The sequence below is a fragment of the Phaseolus vulgaris genome, chromosome 2 (genome assembly GCF_000499845.2).
Source record: "Phaseolus vulgaris cultivar G19833 chromosome 2, P. vulgaris v2.0, whole genome shotgun sequence".
In the NCBI taxonomy this organism is placed as follows: domain Eukaryota; kingdom Viridiplantae; phylum Streptophyta; class Magnoliopsida; order Fabales; family Fabaceae; genus Phaseolus; species Phaseolus vulgaris.
This window is the reverse complement of record NC_023758.2, coordinates 7,721,836-7,746,508: the sequence shown is the minus strand read 5'-3', so window position 1 is coordinate 7,746,508 and position 24,673 is coordinate 7,721,836. Positions and strand designations below refer to the sequence as shown.

Below are 24,673 nucleotides of genomic sequence, written 5' to 3'. Positions count from 1 at the left end.
AAGAAGAACACATGAAATGCCATCAGGGGGTGAATGGTTTAAAGAGAGATTTCGAAAACTTTTAAGCCTTGAATGAAATTACTTCGAGAATATCTTGATTAAGAAATCAGTTTTTCAAAATACAAAGCAAAAAGCATAGCACCAGAAAAAAAATCGGTTGTTTCGCAGAAACAATCAGTTGTTTATACTAGTTTACAAATAACAAAATTGAATTTAAAGAGTTAAGGGATAGAGAAAATGCACATAGAGATTTATACTGGTTCACTCTAAACCCAAAGCTACATCCAGTCTTCTCAGAAACCTCTGAGAAACACCACTAAGCAATCAAACCTAGATCACTTACAACACAACCAAGAAAGTGACCTTGATCCCCTCAAGACACACACTTCTCTTGGTCAACACACCAACACTAAGAATATTGTTCTTGATCCCCTCAAGAACACACAACACTTCTCAGCAAACACACAAAGATTCTTGTTCAACAAAATACAAGGATTACACTTGTTATAGAAGCAATTCTGAATCAATACAAGCAGAAATCCTATCTCACACTCTTTAATCAATCTCAATCTCTAAGCAATCTCAACTCTTTGAAAATCTCAAAATACTTCAAAAAACTTCTTAATTCAAATTTGTTTTTCTGAATATATTCAAAGATGTTGTTTGTTATCAACTCTTAACAAACTATTCATTGCATTTAAGGATTGGTCAAAGCATTAAAGACTGGAGCGTAAATAGTTAGAAAAACATTTAATGCTCAGTCAAAGTGTAAACCATTTTTATGTTATGGTACCAAAACAAACAATCGGTTGTTTCCACAAATCAATCGGTTGTTTCCACAAATCAATCGGTTGTTTTGGTTTTAACAGCTCAACCATTTGAAAACAGTTTTCAACCTTTTCTAAAAACTCCTAAGTATAAAAAATCGGTTGTTTCGACAAAACAATCGGTTGTTTTTCACTTATTTTGAAAAACACTTTTCTTTTAAAAAGATTGAGAATGTCTATGCTTTGGATTCAATCAAGAGTGGATTACATAAACAATCTACCCCATATCCTATCTAAGACAGCTCAGCAACAGCAAACACAACCTAGCCTTCAACATCCTTCAAAGGGTTTGGATTCTTCAAAGCTTGAACACCACTTGGTTCAACAATCTCCCCCTATTTGATGAAGACAAATCCCTGGTGCTTGTGTTTGATCTGATTGAATCTGAAGCAGTACCTGCAAAAATAGCATATCTACCATCCAATGCTTCTTACAACAACAAGTTAGATTTGCACACATTTAAGACATAAAATCTGATAAACAATCGGTTGTTTACTCGAAACAATCGGTTGTTTCTATCAACAGCAGCAGAAACCAGTTTTATATCAGAGATTTTAATTGAATCAAATAGTTTCAGATAAGGATTCACAAGACCAATTAATTCTCCCCCTATTTGTCTTCACAAATAGACTTTAACAGTAACAACACAGATTTAAGAGAGATTATTAAGATCAAGAATACCTAACTCATTTCTTAGGAAAAAGAATCTCTCTTTTGGTAGTGGTTTTGTGAAGATGTCAGCTAATTGCAGTTTGGTCTCCACAAACTTCACTTCACAGTTCCCATTGTTTACATGATCCCTGATGAAATGATGTCTTATCTCAATATGTTTGGTCCTTGAGTGCTGAATTTGATTTTTGGTAAGATTGATGGCACTTGTGTTATCACACATCAAAGGAACTTTGCTGATTTGTAATCCAAAGTCTGCTAGTTGTTGTTTGAGCCATAGAATCTGTGCACAACAGCTACCAACAACTATATACTAAGCCTCAGCAGTAGAGAGAGCAACACATGCTTGCTTCTTGCTATGCCATGAGATTAGGCTTGAGCCAAGGAGGTGGCAAGTGCCACTTGTGCTCTTTCTATCTAGCTTGCAACCTGCAAAGTCAGAATCTGAATAACCAATTAAATGAATTGGAGAGTGAGAAGGATACCATAACCCAACAGATGATGTTCCTTTGAGATATTTCAAAATTCTTTTTGCAGCTTTGAAGTGTGACTCTTTAGGATTTGCTTGATATCTAGCACAAAGACACACCACAAATGATGGCATTTTCATGTGTTCTTCTTGAATCAAAGTAGAAAATAAGGTGCGGAAGCAATGGGTGAGATGATCAAGACCCTCCTAAGAGTTGTGTTGGCCTTGTAGGTGCATGATGAGTATGGTGTTTGAGTGGTTCGGCCAGCTCAAGGGAAAAAGGTGAAAGGATTGAAGTTTAGAGCCTAGATTTCTAGGAGAAGTAAAGCTTGTGCACAAAATTGGCAGCATAACCTTACTCAATTAAACTTGCCAAATACAAGGTGTAGGCTCCTCCTTTTATAGGCTAAGGAGGACCATAATGCAACCCTAATGCTAGCCAAATGAAATGTAAATGTGAAGCACATGGGTGCACATGGCACATAGGTGCACAAATGAGCACATGGGGAGGGGTGTGTCTAGTTTTTATGCTCACCCCCTCCATGGTCTTTCTAGAATGTTCACACAAATATGCTTTCTACACTACTCTAATTACTAAGCACCCCTAATGGGCCTTTATGTAACAATTACAAAGGTCTTCTCTTCCCAAAACCGTAGCTTTGACCCATGTGTATGTGAAGCTAGACGGTCTAGAAGGAATCCTCATCATGGCCTAGACGCTCCTTATGTAGCCGCTCCTCATCATGGGCTAGACGCTCCTCTTCATGGGCTAGACGCTCCTTTTTGAGTCTAGACGCTCCCCATCATAGGCTAGACCGTCTAGTCTTGGAGGCTTGGCTTTCATCGTGTGGTGAGCTTGGGCCCTCCTCCATCAACAAACATGATGTCCGGCCTACTAGCTGTTAGATATAGCAAAGAGCCAATCAATCCTCTGTATTTGGTTTGATATACACCAAAGATGATGTCATCAACATAGATTTGCACAAGAATTATTTCTGAATTTGACTTTTTGATGAAAAGAGTCTTGTCTACCATTCTCCTTTCATAACCATGAGATAGCAGAAAGTTGCTAAGCCTCTCATACCACTGCCTTGGAGCTTGCTTCAGTCCATACAAAGCTTTCTTCAACTTGAAGACATGGTTGGGATGCTTATGATCTTCAAAACCCGGTGGTTGATCTACATACACTTCCTCATTGATGTAGCCATTCAAGAAGGCACTCTTGACATCCATTTGGAAGAGTTTGAAACCACTCATACAAGCAAAAGCCAGCAACAGCCTCACAGCCTCCAACCTTGCAACAGGGGCAAAGGTTTCACCATAATCTATGCCTTCCTCTTGATTGTAGCCTTTGGCAACTAGCCTTTCTTTGTTCCTTGTTATCACACCATCTTCATCTAACTTGTTCCTGAAAACCCACTTCGAACCTATAATATTCATTTCATCTGCTCTAGGAACAAGAAATCATACCTCATTCCTTGCAAACTGATTCAACTCTTCATGCATAGCTTCAACCCACTTCTCATCCTTGAGAGCTTCATCAATTGAATTTGGTTCAATTTGAGATACAAAAGCTGTGTGCCTGCAGATGTTTGAGATGGAGTTTCGTGTGGAGACACCTTCCTTTATCTGCCCTATGATGTTTTCCACTGACAGATCTTTAGGAATCCTCCACTCTTTGGGCAACTCACTCTGTTGCAGAATTTCAATTGGTTGTTTCTGTGAATCAACCGGTTGTTTTTCTGCACAGATTTCCAGCTTCTCCAAACTGATGCTTTGTTCATCCTCTTCAACTCTGGTCTTCGGGATTTGGATGTTTCTGTGATCTACCTCATCAAAGACAACGTGAACTGATTCTTCTACAGTCATCAACCTCTTATTGTAGATTCTATATGCATGACTTGTGAGAGAATACCCTATGAATATGCCAAGATCCGCTTTCTCATCAAACTTTTCCAAGTTTTCCTTTCCATTGTTGAGAATGAAACAACTGCAGCCAAAAACCCTGAGATGGTTGATGTTAGGCTTCTTTCCATTGAAGACTTCATATGGAGTTTTCTTCAAAATGGGCCTAATAAACACTCTATTCATCACATAACACGAAGTGCTCACTGCATCCGCCCAAAAGTACTTAGGAAGAGATGATTCACTAAGCATTGTCCTTGCTAGCTCTTCAAGAGACCTGTTCTTCCTCTCTACCACACCATTCTGCTGTGGAGTTCTTGGAGCAGAGAAGTTGTGCATAATCCCCATCTTCTCACAGAATTTGCTAAACTTCTCATTTTGAAATTCTCCTCCATGGTCACTTCTAATAGAGCCTATGTTGCAATTCTTTGTTTTTTGTAGCCTTCTTGCTAGCTTTTTGAATGCAGAAAAGGCATCACTCAACATTACCTCTTTGGTGTTGGGTAGACAGATTTCACATGTGTTTGACTTGAACATCACTTGATAACCCTTGTCACATAGTTGGCTAATGCTCAGCAGATTATGCTTTAGACCTTCTACATAGAGCACATCATGAATGACCAAGATGTCTTTGTCTCCTATGGATCCTCTCCCAAGAATCCTTCCTTTGTTGTTGTCCCCATAGGTGACATGCCCTTCTTGCTTAAAGGAGATGCTCAGGAACTTTGATTTGTCCCCTATCATGTGCTTGGAGCATCCACTATCCAAGTACCATTGTTGCTTGCTCTCCTCCAAGATTTCCTACAAAGAAGATTTTCAAGTACAAAAATTTGGTCCCCTTATGAATGTGGGTCCATTTTGTTTATATTCATCAATTGAATCTTTATTGCACTTAGGAATCCACTTCATAAAGCCTATAGGAACAGCTGATTTTCTGATTTTACAGAACCTCACAGAATGACCTCTTTTCATGCAATAGAAGCATGTAACAATCGGTTATTTCGATGGTCCAATCGGTTGTTTTTCTGGCATTTTCGAAAATGATTTTGAAAATCTATCTTGTTTGTTTTGTGGGTTAAAATCCAATCCAGCTTTTCAAAAAACACAGTTTTGAGATGCCAAGACATTCTCAAAGTTGGATTGACCTTTAGAAAGCTTATCCACAGTTTTAACAAGATAGTGAACCTTATTTTCAAGATTTTTGCAATTTTCACAAACAAGAGTATTACACTTACAAAAGGAGTTTTTGTAAATGATTTCAAGGTTTTCAAAATCTGTTTTTGAATTTTCTAATTTCTCTTCCAGTGATTTTACTCTGTTTTCAAGCCAGCTATTCTTTTCTTTTAACCGATTGTTCAAGAGGGCCAATCGGTTGGCTTCTTCATGCGTTTCTTGAAAAGCTTGAAGTAATTGACCATAATTTTCAGAGTTTGAGGAGTTAGATGAACTTACACTACTTGAGTCATCCTCCTTTCTGGCCATGAAGCAGAGGTTGAGGCTTTTCTTGTTTTGCCTTCTTTTCCTTCTTGCTTGACTCTTTGACCTTGCCTCCTTTGATTCATTGTTTCCATGAGCAGCCTTGAGTGTGTCCCACATCTCTTTAGCAGTTTTGCATTTTGATATCCTGAAAAACTCATTAGTATCTAGTGTAGAAGTTATTATGTTTTGAGCAGTACAATCAAACTTGGCCATTTTACATTCACCATTGGTCCATTGAGACCAAGGTTTTGCAATGAAAAAACCATTCCTTTTAAACTTTGGAATGTAAGGACCATTCTCAATTGAGTCCCAAATTCCTTGATCAATAGATTCCACAAATATTTTCATTTTGGCTTCCCAGTATTTGTAATTCAATCCACTGAATAAAGGTGGTTTGTAGATTGAAGCACCTTCCTCAAAAGATTGTTTTCCAGCCATAGAAAAAAGATTTTTGGATCAACTTGAATAACTTTCAAGAACCAAGCTCTGATACCAATTGTTAGAATGTATGGCTTTAAACTAGAGGGGGGGGGGTGAATGGTTTAAAGAGAGATTTCGAAAACTTTTAAGCCTTGAATGAAATTACTTCGAGAATATCTTGATTAAGAAATCAGTTTTTCAAAACACAAAGCAAAAAGCACAGCACCAGAAAAACAATCGGTTGTTTATACCAGTTTACAAATAACAAAACTGAATTTAAAGAGTTAAGGGATAAAGAAAATGCACACAGAGATTTATACTGGTTCACTCTAAACCCAGAGCTACATCCAGTCTTCTCAGAAACCACTGAGGAACACCACTAAGCAATCAAACCTAGATCACTTACAACAACCAAGAAAGTGACCTTGATCCCCTCAAGACACACACTTCTCTTGGTCAACACACCAACACTAAGAATGTTGATCTTTATCCCCTCAAGAACACACAACACTTCTCAGCAAACACACAAAGATTCTTGTTCAACAAAATACAAGGATTACACTTGTTACAGAAGCAATTCTGAAATCAATACAAGCAAAAATCCTATCTCACACTCTTTGATCAATCTCAATCTCTAAGCAATCTCAACTCTTTGAAAATCTCAAAATACTTCAAAAAACTTCTTAATTCAAATTTGTTTTTCTGAATATATTCAAAGATGTTGTTTGTTATCAACTCTTAACAAACTATTCATTGCATTTAAGGATTGGTCAAAACATTAAAGACTGGAGCGTAAACAGTTAGAAAAACATTTAATGCTCAGTCAAAGTGTAAACCATTTTTCTGTTATGGTATCAAAACAAACAATCGGTTGTTTCCACAAATCAATCGGTTGTTTTGGTTTTAACAGCTCAACCATTTGAAAAACAGTTTTCAACCATTTCTAAAAACTCCTAAGTATAAAACAATCGGTTGTTTCAACAAAACAATCGATTGTTTTTCACTTATTTTGAAAAACACTTTTCTTTTAAAAAGATTGAGAATGTCTATGCTTTGGATTCAATCAAGAGTGGTACATAAACAATCTATCCCAGATCCTATCTAAGACAACTCAGCAACAGCAAGCAGAGCCTAGCCTTCAACATCCTTCAAAGGGTTTGGATTCTTCAAAGCTTGAACACCACTTGGTTCATCAAATGATTGCTTAAGATTATAAAAGTTTGTTCATGTTCTTGTTGTAAGAGTTTTATCAACCTTTCTTCTTCACAAAGATCTTTTTTATATAAAGATGACAAGAAAATGTCATCTTCTTCGTCTTATGTCTAACCATGTTGAAGCATGTAAACACATTAAATATTCTCCATGTAACATTAAATGTGTGTGACTTCTTTACACAACTTCTCTGACAAACAACATGACTTGTCAGGTCTAGGAAATGTAATTTATTTCCTCATTTTCAAAAAACATAGAGCCTAACATAACTTGTTGAAATCATAGGGTTATTATTCTATCTTTTCAAAAAAGTTATCAATGTAGAGAAACTTGAAAGAAATGAAGAGAAGAACATTCTCTGCACATATAGAATAAACTTTTATAAGTCTTGACATGTACTACGAATGCTTATACAACGTATCAACTTCATCTGTCCAAGCAAAAAACTTATCAAATGAAGTAGTATACAAGTAAAGTGTTTGCTTTTGTTTGGTCAAACGAAACAAGCATGTATGTGTCTGTTCAATAAGACGAAACACATAATCAAAGATCTTTGTGTCCGCTCATATATGAACTTGTTTGTGACGAGACCTGGTACTAATAAAATTATGTTATACATTTTGTTGTTTAAGCACATAATCAAAATAAAATTAAAAAATTGATTAAATTTTCATCTTACATATAAATATATCATTATTATTTTAGATTTTCATCCTGTAGTGATCATGAGAAATAAATTTTAGAATATTTGTGATTAGTAGAAAGAGTAATATATTTTATATAGTAATGAATACTTGACGAACATGGTTTTTATTATTTTATTATAAAAAAAAACTCTTATATAAGTTCGTTAGAATTTGATGCATTTATGATTGCAAATTTTTTTAATAATATAATTCGGTAATGTTTAGAATTAATTTTCAATTGAAATTGTTTAGAGACAAGAATGAGTGATGATGATATGTTACAGAATGCATTTTCCACTTTTCATGCAACTAATTTGCTCCTACAACAACTATATTGTGAAAAAAGTTTTAAAAAAATATTTTGAATTAATTTCATATCTTTTTATAGTTGAACAAAATAATGGTTTTTTAATGAAAAATCACGAGATTCGCTAAATTGGTTATGTTCTATTTCCAAAAGTGAATGTAGCATTCATATTTTTGTGGTCGTAGTTGTGGCTATGATCGTGGCCATACTAATTTTTACAATAAAAACACCTTATATAAACAAAAACGTAAAATTAAGCTTAGATTTCTTAACAAAATACATAAGGAAAAGGAAAGGATAGTAAAGAATTTAGCAAAATTTTGAATATCACATTAAGATTTATAATTGGATTTCTTTATGGTTGTTTTGTTTTTACTTGTGAGTATTTATTTATACATGAGTCCTACCAAATATAGTCATCGTGAGTGTTTAAAAGTGTTTTGAGGTGGATGTAGAAAACCATCAATGTTCATTAAATTATATTTTAATGCAATTCACCTATTAGAATGTTGTATTGCTTGTTTATATTAATTTATTAGTTTTATATTTGATTAGTAGATTATCTCTCCCTTTAAAAAATGTAACATGATATATCTTTTTCTAGAGTGGGCCTTCTAATGGTTCTTAATCCAACATTTTATATTTAATCTTTTATAAATATTGAAAAGAGAGCATAAAAAAATTCAAATAATATTATTAAATAATATCATTTATGGTCTTCCAACACTTAACTTTAGTTAAATGATATATTATCTAAATTGTAGTGAATAATTCATTTATACCAAATTTTAAACAATAGGTCTTATAAGTACATAATATATTATTATTTAAAATAAGGACTTTAACAAAAAAAGTGACAAATTTTAACTAGTTTTTTTAGTCCAGTTTAATTAAAATATTGTTATAGTTTAGGTTTCATATAATTTAGTTGAGTGCAACTAATTAGAGCATAATGCGCTACTGATACAATTTCTTTATGGTTATTATTTTTTATCTTTTGTTTAACATGTATCTTGTCAGGAAAAAAAGTTATATAGTTATTAAAGAGTTAATTTCATGTTTAGATTTATCAAAACAATGTAGTTTTATAACTATAATAATTTCTATAAAAAAATATTTATTAGAGTATTGATTTTTTTTGCTTTGGTTTAATTAATATTGTAGTAATTATTATAAATTCACCAATAAAATCTATTAGTTTAGTTCATTTTGGATTCATTGTAGGGTATCCATGATGAAAGTGATCTAATGAATCTTCTAAAATGATTGGTACATCCATATATGAGACAACCGTTAGGGTAAAAATAATATTTTTCAATTTCAGTAATATAATTTTTTCTTTTTTTTTTCATACAAAAAGAAATTGAATATATTTTGTAGTGACGGGGATAAATAATTTTTATTATGAGAGGGATGATATAACATGGCAGACTAGCCATATGTAGAATCTTCTTATCAGTCACAAACTTAGAAATACCTCTACTTAGAACCTCCTCTACGAGGCAGAAAAGTAAATGAGATAAGGGATCACCTTGTCTGACACCTCTACTACAAGGGAAAAAACTCACTAAACTACCATTTATCATGATATAAAACATAGTTGGACGAATAATTGCACTAATCCATCAAACAAATGATGGATGAAAACCAAAGCGTGTCAAAACTAACAATAAAAACTTCAAACTCAGAGTGTCAAAAGCTTTATGAATATTAACTTTGTAAGTCACATTACCTCCCCTAACCATTTTAAAATTTGTCTCCATGCACAAAAAGATGTTGATTAGAAGAAATGATTCTAGCAGCCACAATTGCAAGTCTATATGCCATTATTTTGAAAATAATCTTAAATTTGAAATTAGCGACAATAATTGGCCTATAATCTTTAATGGAATCAACACCCTGAATCTTAGCAATAAGAGAGACCACATTGTTGTTTATTTTAGGAAAAGCCTATTTTTTCTTAAAAAACTGTTGAACAGCTTTGCAAACATCTGACCCAATAATGTCCCAACAAGAATGAAAACACCACCAAAATCGTCTGGACTAGGAGCACTATTACCATTAAGATTAAAATTGCATTTTTAATCTCCAAACAATCCAAGCATTTAATCAACATAGTATTCTCTTAAGAGGAAACCATTTCGGGAATATAAGTACCAATAAACTCTTTCATACTACTTCTTGTAACCTGATCATTATAAATAAACTCAGCATAAAGATTTTTATAAAAATTCAAGATATGATCCTCAATAACCTCATTCTCAATCCTTAGTCTGTGAATCCTACTATAATTATTTTATCTTCTTACCACAACATGAAAAAAGCAGTATTTCTATCCCCATCTTTAAACCAAAGCATCTTGGCTCTCTCTTTCCAAAACAAGTATAAACAGTGAAGAGCATGGTCAAGCTCCTCCTTAGCAATCTTTTCTTGATAGATAAGTCCATTACTATCAGACAAATTAGTAGTCTCTAAGTTTTGTTGAATACCAAGGGGGGAAGCCTACTTAAGAAGCACTACATTTTGAACATTACCAAAAGAATTTTTATTCCAGTATCGAAGCTAAATTTGTAACCTTTTTATGTTGCAAAATAAACATAGGACAACCAACAACTGTATTAGCCCAAGAATCATGAATAAACTTCATACACGAACTATCCTGAAGTCACATAGAAAATAAACGAAAATTGTTAACCTTTCGTAAACAATTACTAGCAAAACTAGCAAGAATAAGGGAGTGGTCAGAAATTTTTTTAACAAGAACCTGATAATTACAAGAATCCAATTCATCTAGACACGCTCCATTACATAAAGCCTCATCCAATTTTCTATCAATTTTGTGTAACCCTCTCCTCCCATTACACCAAGTATAACAAGGTCCATAATACTTTCCTTGAAACATATGGTGATTTTTTGGGTCAATATGTTAATAATTCTTAGAGTAGTTTTTTCACCATGGATAGTGCTGCAAGATTTGTTGCCAAAATTCAACGTCTTCTTTCTTGTATTCATGATTGTTTACCTTTTAATTATTTAGGGGTGCCTATCTTTGTTGGTGCTCCAAAGTGTCGATTTCTGCAATCTTTGGCTGATAAAGTCAGATTGCAGCTAGCATCTTGGAAAGAAAAATCTCTTAGCATGATAGGTCAGATTCAGTTGGTTAATACAGTCATTACTGAATTTCTAGCTTATAATTTTAATATGTATAAAGGGCATGTCTCAATTCTTAAGCGAGTCGAGCAATGACATATAAATTTTATTTGGACAGGTGATATTCTGAAAAAAGACATAGCTATAGTTAATTGGTTAAGATTTGTTCTTCCTTTGAGAATGGAGTTTTAAAGATTATTAATCTCCATCATTAAAATAATGTGTATCTTCTTAAGCTTGCTTGGAATTTTTCTTATAGTAATAAGCCTTGGTCTTTTCTCTTGAAAGCCAGAGTTCTTAAATCAAAATATAAGCTTAGAATGGTTTATAGATCCTCATCTATTTTTTCTGGAATTAAGCAGTTTTATGAAACCATTCTTGATCATACTTATTGGACTGTTGGTATAGGTACTTTTATTAATTTTTGGAATGCTAAATGGTGTTCTACTACTTCTTTATCAAATATTGCAGAGTTATTTGATGGTGCTAGTATTCCAAATACAGTCTCCCAATTTTGGACTGATTGTGATTGGAATATTCCATTGTCTTTCTAGCAGATGCCACATCTTTTTACTAATATATCATGATTAGGAAGGAACAAGATATTCCTAATTGGACTCTGGATGAGTCTAATCGTTTCACTCTTAAATCAGCTAAGACTTTTTTCTTGGATTCAGAAGTTCCCCGTGGTTGGGGTAAAATCATTTGGTCTTCATATATTCCTCATTCCAAAACTCTAATACTTTGGACATTTTTTCATGGACGACTTCCTACAGATCAGCATATTCAGAATAGAGGTTTGCATATAAGTTCTATGTGTTTGCTTTGAGAAAAGCAGGAAAAATCTATTCAACATTATTTATTTTTTGAATGTTCTACTACTTTACATATTTGGATTTGGGTTTGACCAATTTTTATTAATTCTCATTTCTCTAATAAGGATTATCTTCTTTCTTTTATTAAGAGTGATGGTAGTCCTTTGGTAAAATTGATTAAGTTTGTTGTGATCACTTTTTCTATTTGGATGATATGGTGTATGAGGAATTATGCTAGATTTTAGGATAAGATTGATGTTTCTCAGGCTATTTCGGCCATTAAAGATCTCACGTGTTAAATGGGAAGTTCGTCTAAAACTTCAATGAAAAATGATATGTTGGATTTCAACATGCTTAAGTTTTTTGGTATTAGTACTCGTAGTGGTAAAGTTCTCCGTTCTCTTCCTGTTAGATGGGAGTTTCCTTCATCAAGCTGGGTTAAAATTAACATTGGTGGTGCGGCTAGGGGTTATCCTGATCTTGCTACTTGTGGGGGGTACTTTCCATGGGAGTATGGGGGAGTTTATTGGTGGTTTTTTTTAGTGTTTATTGACGTTCAAACTGTTTTGGTTGTTGAGTTTTATGGAGTTATATATGCTATGGAGGAAGCTCATAAAATGGATCTTACTAATGTATGACTTTAATATGATTTTGTCTTGGTTAGTGATGCATTTACTGCTAGGACTAAAGTTTCGTGGATACTTCGTAATCGGTGGAACACTTGTCTTAATTACTGTGGGGAAATAAGGTTTAGAGTTACTCATACTTTTTGTGAATGAAATGCGTGTGCGGATAAACTAGCTAACTTAGGATTTATTCATAGAGACTCATTTCATTGGTATAATAGACTTTCATTTAATATATTATTAGAATTCTTTATGAATAATCTACCTATGTATATTATCTTCTTTCACAAGTCGTTAATGTTAAAGAAAATGAATTATGCATATGTTTCATCAAATAATATTTATGCTCATAACTCTCCTAAGTCTCTAATTGATGTGAGTAATACAAATTAAATACAAATATTATAATATAATAATTATATGTTACAATTAAATTATTTTGGAATTATTTTCATTTTGCATTGTCCGGCAAAAGTGGAGTGTGTGATTTGTAATTATAACATGTTTTTCAATATTCTTTTATCCTCATAATATTTATTCCTACTAATATTCAAATCCCCCTTCTTATGAAAATCACGAAAAAGTTACAATATATTTTCATATTTTATTAAAAATTATAAATTTTTGTAGATTCGTATAGTTTCTAACAGATTCACTCCATTTTAATATATTTTAACTAATAATAAGAATAAATTAAAATGATATTGATAACTCCGAAAGACAAAAAGCTCTCTATAAAGAGGCATGTGCGTCCACGCTAGTGTGCTTCTGCTCCCATCTCTAAACCATAAATCTCCACGCTTGATGACCCACATTCGCCACGCGTCGAGATCACATCGCATGCACATCGTCGGTGCTACCGTTACGCATCACAATTTTTTGTAGCCTTTCGGTCACGCCACGTCTCATGCTCTTGGTGTTGGCGTCACCGTTATTTCCTACGCACTTTTTTGTTTGCCCTTTTGCACAACAAACAAAACAAATGCCCTTTCTCTGCATTTACCAAACTACCCCTCCGTTCAAATCTCAACCTCTCTCTACATTAATGCACCCTCCAAGGGCCAACACACAACACAACTTCACTCCTCCTATCCATAAATTTCATCACAAAAGTACACTTTGCCTAGGGTTAGTTAGGTTTCAATATGCCAACTTTACCTTCCAAATTCACTTACCCAAACCATTATGCCATTTTTTTTGTATCACCATAAATTTCAATTTAAAACCCAATTAATATATACATTGTTTCATATATAATTTTTTTTATTGAGTACATGATATATATAATATTAATATTATGTTGAAGGATGATAGAAAAAAGAACAATGCCTTTCACATGCAACATTTTTTTTCTAATTATAGAGGCGATTTCCTAAGAATTATAACCAAATCTAGAGAATTATAACTCCCCAAAATTTAATTGAGTCAACCTCATTTTCACATTTAATTTTGGTGTTGAAGGTCAAGTTAATGGTGTAACTGTCTAGAGAGAAAACACACAGAAGACCCAAAGGAACATAATGCAAAGTGATTAAGGGACACTTCATAGTTACTAGTAACAGGAATAGTAACACACTCTCTCACTTGGTTCACTCATGTACGCACATTGCACCCTACAAAGGTGCACACTTCACACCCCACTTTCTCTCTGTACATGCTCACGTTCACTCCAGCTCTCAAACCCTTTTTCCCTCATCACTGTTTTTATTCAAAACCGTTCTGATCGGTGAACACAAAGCACTTTTTGTTGTTGTAGTTCTTGTTGGTGGTGCTGTTGTTTTTGTTCTATGCCTTGGCTTTGTTTTTTGTTGTTCCTGTTATCGCCACCATGGACTCTTCTATGAGGCTTGCATTCTCGGAATCCTTTATGTCTCAGAAGAGAAAGGTAATTTCGGCCTTCAGTTTAGGCGTTGGAGTTTCTCTTCTTCTTCTTCTTACCGTTCTCAACAACACTTCACTCACTGTTCCCAAGGTTCAAGTGTTTCTCCAAGGGTCCGATTCCAATTCTTCATTTTCTTGGCGTTTTCCTTTTTCGGGCCGTTATTCCAATGGTTCCGTTAGTTCTCTGCATAGGGCTGAAGTGAACGTGTCCAGTGAGTGTTTGGAGAAGAAGACCCTTTTGGGGAACCTCACCGGGAATCGGAAAAATGCAAGCTTGCATGATGGGCATGAGGAGCATGAAGATTGTTGTTCTTTGAAGAATTTTACTGTGTCAGGGAAGGAAAATGGGCACGCGGGAAATTCGTCATGCAGCGGTGATGATGCTTTGGGAAAGTGTGAAGAAGGGTTGGTTAAGGCAAGTAATGGGAGTGTTGGTAGTTTGTTTGTGGAGTGTGACATCTTTGATGGGAAATGGGTGAGGGATGAGTCGAAACCGTACTATCCCTTGGGGTCTTGTCCTCTCATTGATAGGGATTTTGATTGCCATCTTAATGGGAGGCCTGATAGTGAGTATGTGAAGTGGAAATGGCAGCCGAATGGGTGTGACATTCCAAGGTATGATGATGCTCTTGCTGTTCTTTTCATCAACAATGATTAAGAAATTTTGTTGATTTAGAATGGGAAAAAATACCTGTGGAAATGCAATTTGTATGTTTATTATGTGAGTTTGAGTGTGAATATGGAGTGAGGGAGGTTATATGCGATTCTAATATTGATAATTAAAAGATGAATGATATCTTGCCAGCGAACAATTAGTAGGAAGGATAGAAAACATAAACTTGATCTTACTTAATTTGAATGCTGAAAAGCTTTTAATATAGGAAAATGTAGAGGAAAGGGAATAAGATAGCATAGAGAAGAACGGAAAAAGAGTTACGTTTCATCTGTATGAATTTTTATTAAGGGGAGATGGAAGAGGTTAAGGACTATAGATCTCAAGATGTGAAAGATTACTTTGGTCCATGGAAATGTGCCTCATTACATTGATGTGAGCATTTCTGTCTTTATGCTATAAAGTCTTTTGCCATTACTCCTGATGAGAGATAGCTAAAGGAGTAAGTTAAACAAGTTTGGACATTTGAGGATTGAACCATACTATATGTTATATAAGGGACGAAATTGTGAGTACATTGTAAAGGACCACAGTGGTTTTTTGGTTGTAGGAAATTACAATATAAATAATCGTTATTTAAAAAAATAATAAAGTCATGATTTTAAATTGAAAGAAAAGTTGTTCCATAAGCACCATTTAGAGGGGAATAAAAATTAGTTTGAGGGGAAATTGTTTCATAACCATCTTCTACCCCATCCTCAATCTAAAACTCTCCTTTTGGAGTAATAATAATGGTGAGTAGGGTTTAGATTATATGATTTAACATGATTAAGAGATCTAGTAGTATACAGGATAATATGGAATAATCTGCAATTATAGGAACTCAGGCAGGGGTGGGTGATTAGGGATCTTTATACAACCTTGTTTATTTTTCTTATATTTAGTATTGTTCAGTGTTTTAACCTTAGTTTTGGTTTGCAGTTACTTCAATTTTCAAACCAGTGACAGCCATTTTAAACCATACAATGTATAAATGTTTATTGCTTATGTTTGTTTATTATTGGTGTCACATCAGTTTCAATGCAAAGGATTACGGGTGTCAAGTTGTGAAATGGTAGCCCCTGGAAATGTGCCTCATTAGAATAATGTGTGTAATTCTTTCTGTATATTACAAAGTCCTTTTGATTTACTCCGGACAAGAGATAGCAAAAGAAGCAAGTTAAACAAGTTTGAATATTTATACTTTATGTTAGACATGGGACATAGTTGTGAGTGAGGTACATTGCCAACGACCACAATTATTGTTTACTTGTGTGAAATCACAGTATAATCTTCACATAAAATTAAGAAGCTCAATTTATAGGTAACATATCTGACAAGACTTTAAATTGAAAGAAAAGTCATTCCCCTTTATTCTCACCATCTGGAGAACAAAAAAAAAATATAGTCTGAGGGAGAATTTTTTCTCATACTTTTCCTTCTATCTATTTTTATTAAACTAAACAAAGGGAGTTGCTCCCCAACCATCCTTTATACTCATCACCCTAAAACTCTCTCTTGGAATATTAATATGTTCAGTAAGATTAGGATGGTCAGATTAAGGAATCTAGTGATCTACAGGCTATATGGAATAATCTGCACTTGAAACTCAGGCAGGTGAGGGAGGTTGATTAGGGATCTTTAAACCAAGTTTATTTTTCTTCCTTTTGGGGTAGTTTAGTGTTTTAACTTAGTATCAAACCTAGGACAGCCATTTTAAACCATACTGTTGCGAAATCTCATATTACCTTCATCAATTTTTGGAGTACAGTTTATGTATTTCTTGAATAACTTCACTTAATGTCAGTTGGTTATAAGTTGAAATCTGATAGATACTATACATCAATGCTTGTGATAATGTTTGTTAATTATTGATGTCGCCTCAGTTTGAATGCAACTGATTTTCTGGAAAAGTTGCGAGGACAGAAGCTGGTTTTTGTGGGGGATTCGCTGAACAGGAACATGTGGGAGTCCATGGTGTGTATCCTGCGTCAAAGTGTCAAGGACAAGAAACGTGTTTTTGAAATTTCAGGAAAAACTGAATTTAAGAAGAAAGGTGTCTATGCTTTTAGATTTGAGGCAAGTTTCTGTATATCCATGAGATTTTCCCAAGTATGCATCTTGTAATGATATCTCATTGAATATTTTTTCCATATTTATAGGATTATAATTGTTCAGTAGATTTTGTTAGTTCGCCATTCATTGTTCGAGAGTCTACTTTCAAGGGCACAAATGGGTCCTTTGAGACATTAAGATTGGATTTGATGGATCAGACAACTAGCACCTATCATGATGCTGACATCATAGTCTTCAATACAGGTCATTGGTGGACTCACGAGAAAACATCTAGAGGGTGAGTTCAGTCTGTTATGTAACATTGCCTGCAGGTTGTCTATGCCACTATAGTTTTATCCTTCCTTGAAATCTGTAGATTAGGTGGTGCTACTTGATAATGAATAACAACAGAGTTTTAGCACGACTGTGTACAACCATGCTTACTATTTTGACATGTGAAACTGCTTTTCCTATTAAGATTTTAATCTCTTGTTTTCGTCACACTTTGAGTTTTCTGCCTTGTAGTGCTTACTTTCTGTGAATTATAACAGACTCTTGGCGTGATATTTAACTAAATTTCTTGCATACCATATCACTTGGGATTTTTTTTAACCAAGATGTTATTATATATTTTCAGCTCAAAGTGCTTAACGTATTATATCCTCAAAAATAAAAATAAAAGTAAGGTTTTTGATTTTTTTGTTATCTGGTATTTTTACAGAGAAGACTATTATCAAGAAGGCAACCATATATACCCCAGACTCAAAGTTCTGGATGCATATACAAGGGCATTGACCACTTGGGCTAAATGGATTGACAACAATATTGATGCCAATCGAACTCAGGTTTTCTTCAGAGGATACTCGGTCACCCATTTCAGGTATTGTTGTTTTACATGGCTGCCAAATGTTAAGAGTCTGAAGTTGCTACTAATACAATATTCAATAAATGATGCGATAGTGGTATAAACACAAAAAGAAAATGCTTCAACAAATGTTTCACTAGTTATTATACGAATAACGACTCTTTTATCTATATTACCTCTACGGGATTTTTTCGGAAAAATCATACTGTTTGTGCGGGTTTGCCTTTAATATTGATATTGTATTGTATTGTTTTGAACTCAATAGATGACCAATTCCAGAAAATCATTTACTCTTGTAATGGTATTTATAACTGTTGTACCATAGTCCAAATTAGTATTTGTATACATTTTCAAAAGTTTACTGCCATGTTAGTAGAGCGTTTGATACACATATCTTATTTCTTACCAATAAAATTAACTATTTTACTAGGAATTAACAAAGAATCAATAAAATTAGCCACTTACAATTTGACCTAATTACTAGCAATTGTTAATGCAGACTCCATTTTCCTAGGTGGTGATCTCAATTGTACTATACATTATTAACATTTACTATGCTGATTCATCTTCATCTGGTATGCCTTGATCAATATATTCTAATACTGCCTTGTATGGTTTCAGGGGTGGGCAATGGAATTCAGGAGGACAGTGCCACAAAGAAACTGAGCCAATAACTGATGGAAAGCACTTGCGCAAGTATCCTTCGAAAATGAGGGCTTTGGAGCATGTGGTCATCCCAAAGATGAAAACCCCTGTGATATATATGAACATTAGTAGGCTTACAGATTACAGAAAAGATGGACATCCCTCTATATACAGAATGGAGTATAAGACACCAGAGGAGCAGGCCTCTGCTGAACTACACCAAGATTGCAGTCATTGGTGTTTGCCTGGAGTACCTGATACTTGGAATGAATTACTGTATGCTTCTCTCTTGAAATATGGAAAAGGCCATTGGAAAAGTTGAGCAAAACTCCTCAAAAAATTTCCAATAGGATTTCTGATCCACTATACATATTCATCACGTGTATATTCATTGATTTCCCACATGTAGGTGTCCATCACAAAGGGTGCCTTGAGTTATAGTTTGTGCTGAAGATGATTGATTAGAGGGACAAGTCTCTGTATTTTCTGTAGACATCCACTGACTTGCACAATTGTCATAATGAAAACCACGAAAGCTGTAAAATTTGTAGATTGAAAGCTTCATTTGATTCACCTTGATTAGTTAAAGAAAAGGAAGGATCAAATTTGTAAAAATGATTCCTTATGATGTTTGGGGCGAGGGGTAATAGAAAATGAAACAGAATAAGACAAATGTTAATTAAATTGAAGGGGCTATCTATTTATCCATTTTAACCCATTAATCTTCTGCCTATTGCAATGGCACTGTGAACCTGCTTCCAGTGTGGTGTTAGCATGAGGTGAAATAGGTTGTACCTTTTTAACTTGGCGCATTACTTTAGCCTGTGCTTCACATTTTTCATTGAGCCAATAAAAGAGTAGAAATAGAGCTGAATAGACATCCACTACCATCAGTAACTTCGCAACCTTCAACGTGTTTCTTATGATAAGGAAATTTGTTCCCCTATTGAACTCCCAAAATCTCGCTTGTAAACGTATAGCAATAAATACAAGGGAGGGAGACATAACCAGAAATGTGGACTTGGTTGAAATGATTTTGACTATTGACTTTAACTTCAGCAATTTTTAATCAATCATGGTTTATCATATACACTAAAATTAATAATCGATGTATGCAAAAGTACTCTCTTAGAAATATATGTGTACTCTTTACATTACTCATTTGTATATATTAGGTGTTTATGTAAACCGTTCCTACTAAGATTTATTTTTCTTTTCTATTACTTTTGGGGCATAAATATTTGTTGTTAGGGAAGCCTTTTTTCTATATAAATAGGATAAAGTAGTTACCATTGAGCCCCCTGAACAACTTCAAATGTTAGAAACAGCAGAAATGCAGCAGTGTAAAGGGAAATGGTGAGGGTGAGGGGTCATGGGACATGATCATCATTCACCTAAGAAAGAGAATTCTGAAGCTTTTCTAATAAAGTTCAATAAAATACAATCCTAAACTCTGAGGAACTAGAATTGTACTCTTCTTTTATTTCTCATAAGGACATAACTAACAACACAAACAAGCATGGAAAAGGAAACACACAGAATGGGAGGGGACAGAGATGGAGTGAAGTGATCACAATTATCTACCTACTCTTCTGCAGAAACGGAAGAGAGAAAGGAAATCTAGTGAGCTGCAAATTGAGTAATTGAGACAGCACAAGTTGGTACCTTCTTAAAGGAAGGTCAACCTTGTTTATTACATTCTACAGCAAGAAGAACTACATAAATGAGCAATACATAGCCATAGAGACCCCGATGGAGTCCATTGCCTTTTTGTGACTTGCCGGTTTGCCTGAGTGTAGCCAAAGCCTCTCATCCTTTGGAGAATGCATATCTGCTTTTGCCACTCACAGAATGTTTAAGCACATCCCTTGTTGATTAGAGAAGCCAAAGCTAAGCACAAGCAAACTGTTGAAAGAGGGGGAGTGTGAGGGGTAAGGACCCTCTCACACTCCTTTCTCTCCATGCTTCTTAAGAACCATGGATGGATGCTTGCCAACAAAACTTCATGCTCACCAGATTCAGGATTTGATAGATTGGTTTAGAGGGTCCAAAGGGCTCTATAGAAAACTAGTGGAGAAGTTAGTCTCGGACCATTCTTTTAAATAGTTGATGATTGAGAACTAAGAGGTGTTATCATCACATCATCTTTTCATTATCCATTTGCTTCTTACTTTTTTATTTTAAAACCATCAAAAGTTTCAATATACAAACTCATGATAAAAAAATAGAACTGTGCTCATTAAAAAACATTTATTTGGTTTCTTGAATCTCAACCTTAACCTAATTTTCAAACTTTCTTCTTGAATCTCAATCTAACACTAACCAGGATACACCTGACCTAACCTAACTGCATTTTTTTACCCTTCTTTTTCTTCTACTGGTTTACATGGGAAGGAAGTTTCCAGGGTCCTGACCTAATTTCATTATCTCATTCTTTTCTTTCTACTGTTTAAGCTGTACTTAGTTTATAATATGCTAAATTGAATTTGAGATTTCTCGGCCAAATTTCGGTTTACTTTTACCAAATACAGACACTACACTACATACTCTAGGCATTTTAGGGAATTTAAAATTCAATACTAAATAGTGTCTACACAAGATATCTGATTGGAATAAAAAGGATATGAATGTGAAAGAGTCAATATAAACTTTAAAACATGGGCTCCCACTCTTTACTTTTTCATTCGTGCTTGACTTTTGATGGTAGGAGGCTTTTAATGTTTCTCTGGATCCACTTACATTACTCAAACCCCACTTTGCTTCCAAAATTAATTTTATATCTTCTTAATCAACAACTTAAATAATCCTCTTCAGAACTTCAATAAAATACTAATTAACACATGTTTTGGCCTCCAAAATATTAAACATGTTTACACTCTCTGCTAGAAATAATCAGAAATTTGTGATGAGAATTCATTACTGTTTCAAATTCCTAACTCTCCACTAATTTCCTTCTCTCTTACTCACCAGCCATGCCAGCAAACCACTTTGTTTTCTTGTTTTGTAATTATATTTCTTAAAGTTTCAAAATACCATGATTTTGATTTCAGGGCTAAAGATAATCTTAGCCGTGTGTGTAGCCATGCTGCAGTGTTTAAATCGTAGTTGTTAATTGATCCCTATCATGTGTCTTCTTTTCATAATGTCTAGGGGCCAATTCAACTTTCCCTTTGAAATTAAAGAGTGATTAGTCACCTCTAAGAAGTGAAGCTCTGTATTTTATTTTATAGTGAGAAAAAAAAAAGTAGCAGTCAATTCTATAGCTTGAACTTGTGTCCAAGAGTCATTTCTCTTTCTATAGCTGGCTTTTTAGATAACCCAAAATTCTTCAAAGAATGTTGATGAATGGTACAAAAAATGGCAGTGATCTCCTTCTCAGATATGCATACAATCATAGCAGCTAGACAATCCATTCAAGATTTTGGTTTGCCTCTTCTTCAAGCAAGAAAACAAAATTCTTATAGCTTTTAAGTCAGTCCCCTTTTGGAATCTTTCTATGCTGTTTATTTATTACCTCTGTAGCCCCCTTTTTTTTATATGCCATCAGCATTGTCTATTACACTGAATGAGATAGCAATTCACAGCTTGTGTTTTGTGAACTTTTATTTGTGGCCATTGGTATGAAACAACAAACCCATTTAATTAACTTGGTCAAAGAAGGGTGAAGTGAAAAATCAAATCCTTAACATGAATGGAAGAAATAAATTAAGGAAACTTAATGAAGAAAAAAGTTTATATGATTTAGGTTTCAGATACTCATTAGTATCAAAACAGACCCTCAGACACTAAAAGTGTTTATATTTTACTTTCACAAATTTCTTATTAACAAGGTATATGCATCAATTACAGAATTTAAATTCATGCTAGTATAAGAACTTGATTCTATTCTTACCAATTTAACCTATCTATAATGGTAAATGAATTCAGTTTTGCTGAAAAGTAAGTTGGATTCTTGTTGTTGCCTTCATAGATCATAATACACACTATCATTGTTGTCCACCACTTACAATTAGACAAACCAAGACCAATGAAAGATGATTAGTAGTATATCTAAGTTGGTTCCAATTTTGCAATCAATTTTTGGGTCCCTTTATGATACAAAATTTCCAAACTTTTACTGTGAATTCAGTTCAATTTACGTTCAAACTTGGATGACTCACCAAGTAGTCATCATCGTAGTAATTATAGATGTTGCCATCCAATATTTACACATGGCATGGGAAGATGTAGGACAAGTGACTTTTCCATAATGTGGTTTCAATTTGGAATCAAACTTATGGGCCCTTTCTCATTATTTTTTGTCCAAGATCAAGACTACTTTACCCAGTACTTGTACATTCCTAGTTTGATTTTCATCTGCAATCAATTTTTTGTTTGTGGACACACCCACCAGATGTTGGTCAAATCTAACCATTGCAGGTACTAGGTACCCTTCAATTTGGGAGGTGATGCTATTCCAATCTCCAACACTGCAAAATCTATTGTCATAATCTTCATAGCCCTTGTCTTTTAATAAAACATTTATACTTTTTCTTAAGTGCCCCTTCATATATTACATGTGGTAAAGAGAAGATTCCCTAATTTCTGAAGGTCAGATGCACTTATTTGTACCCCTAAGATCTCAAAAGAGCATAACAGATATTTTAAAAAAGAATAACACTCATCAACCAGAATCACCCAATTCTATCTCCTCATCTTAAGTTTATGCTCATCACCACACTACCAAACTTTTGGATATAACTTCTAAAATTTGTGAATAACTTGATTGATGTGATAAAATAAATAATATATATAATTTAATTACTTAAAAAATATTAAAGTGTTCTTGAATTAAAAATAAAATATAATTAAATTTTATAGAAATATTTAAATATATATTACTCACATCAACTTAAAATGTTTATCCTGATACGAATTCAGTATTCGCTTATAAAATAATTGTTGGACAATTTACTACTAGCGAAAATCTTTAATTTTATAAAATAAAATTATATCAAAAGGTGATTTTAAAATTAAAATTAAAACAGATTTTAAAGTAAAATAAATAAATAAATCGTGATAAAGTTAGCCATAATTCAATAAGGAGAATTTAAACGAAACACACTTTAAGTTTGTCTTTCAACACTAATCCCACCACATAAGAGAAGAAAGTTAGAATATAAATCACATAGAAATTTTCTTTTAAATAAATAAAAGTGTCTTAAAAACAAACCACATTTATTTTTGTCAAATATAACACATAGTGTATTTATAAACAGTATTTGAGCTTACACAAACACAGCCTAAAACAGCATGATTGAAAAGAAAAAGTAAATGGGGTTTAGCACCTTTGATGTTGAGTTTTGGTCAGCAAGAAAGGGATTTTTGAGAAAGTGTTATGCTTTTGAGTGTGGTTGGCAATTGGAAACTTGTTATATAAGTAAAATAAAAGTTGGAATAATTACACAATTAGAACATGTAATTAAGGTAATAAGCACCAACATGCATAGAGGCTATCACACTTACCATTTTCATCTCCTTTTCTAAAACAACAACAACAAATTCCATGAATCTCACCACAAATAAAGAAAATAAAATAGGTTCACTGCATTTGTGACTATTTTTTAACATATTTTATTATTTTTTCGGTTAAGAGAAGAGAAATGGATGAGATGAAAATACCTTTATAAAATAAAATATAAATTATTGATGTTGGATGAAAAGAAGTAGGAAAAAACATAACAAAAACATAACAAAAAGATTAAAAAAAGTAGAAAAAATTACAATAAATTCTATCATTTTTAGATTATTTTTTTACTATTTTTCTTTTAACTATGTACATTTTATTACTTTCACAATCTTCTATAAGAATTGAGTTAAATTTATTTAAGAGTATAATTGGTTTAAATAGGATGAAGGCTAAATATTTTTGTTAGTTAAGTTAAAAAAATTAGAAATAGATAAAATTATCTATTTAAAAACCATATTATTTCTTTAAAATATATTTTCATTGCTTTCTCTTTAGATTTTT

The 24,673-nt window shown here is 33.6% G+C and overlaps 1 protein-coding gene across 1 annotated transcript; it reads left to right on the top strand.

Annotated features, from left to right (window-relative positions):
• The first annotated feature begins 13,633 nt into the window (after nt 1-13,633).
• Nucleotides 13,634-19,213, top strand: LOC137810557 (protein trichome birefringence-like 2). The gene is made up of 5 exons (XM_068611899.1): nt 13,634-15,061; nt 16,985-17,177; nt 17,261-17,451; nt 17,875-18,033; nt 18,640-19,213. The coding sequence occupies exons 1-5, from the start codon at nt 14,394-14,396 to the stop codon at nt 18,983-18,985; spliced, it is 1,557 nt and encodes a 518-aa protein (XP_068468000.1). The 5' UTR covers nt 13,634-14,393; the 3' UTR covers nt 18,986-19,213.
• The last annotated feature ends 5,460 nt before the right edge of the window (nt 19,214-24,673 follow it).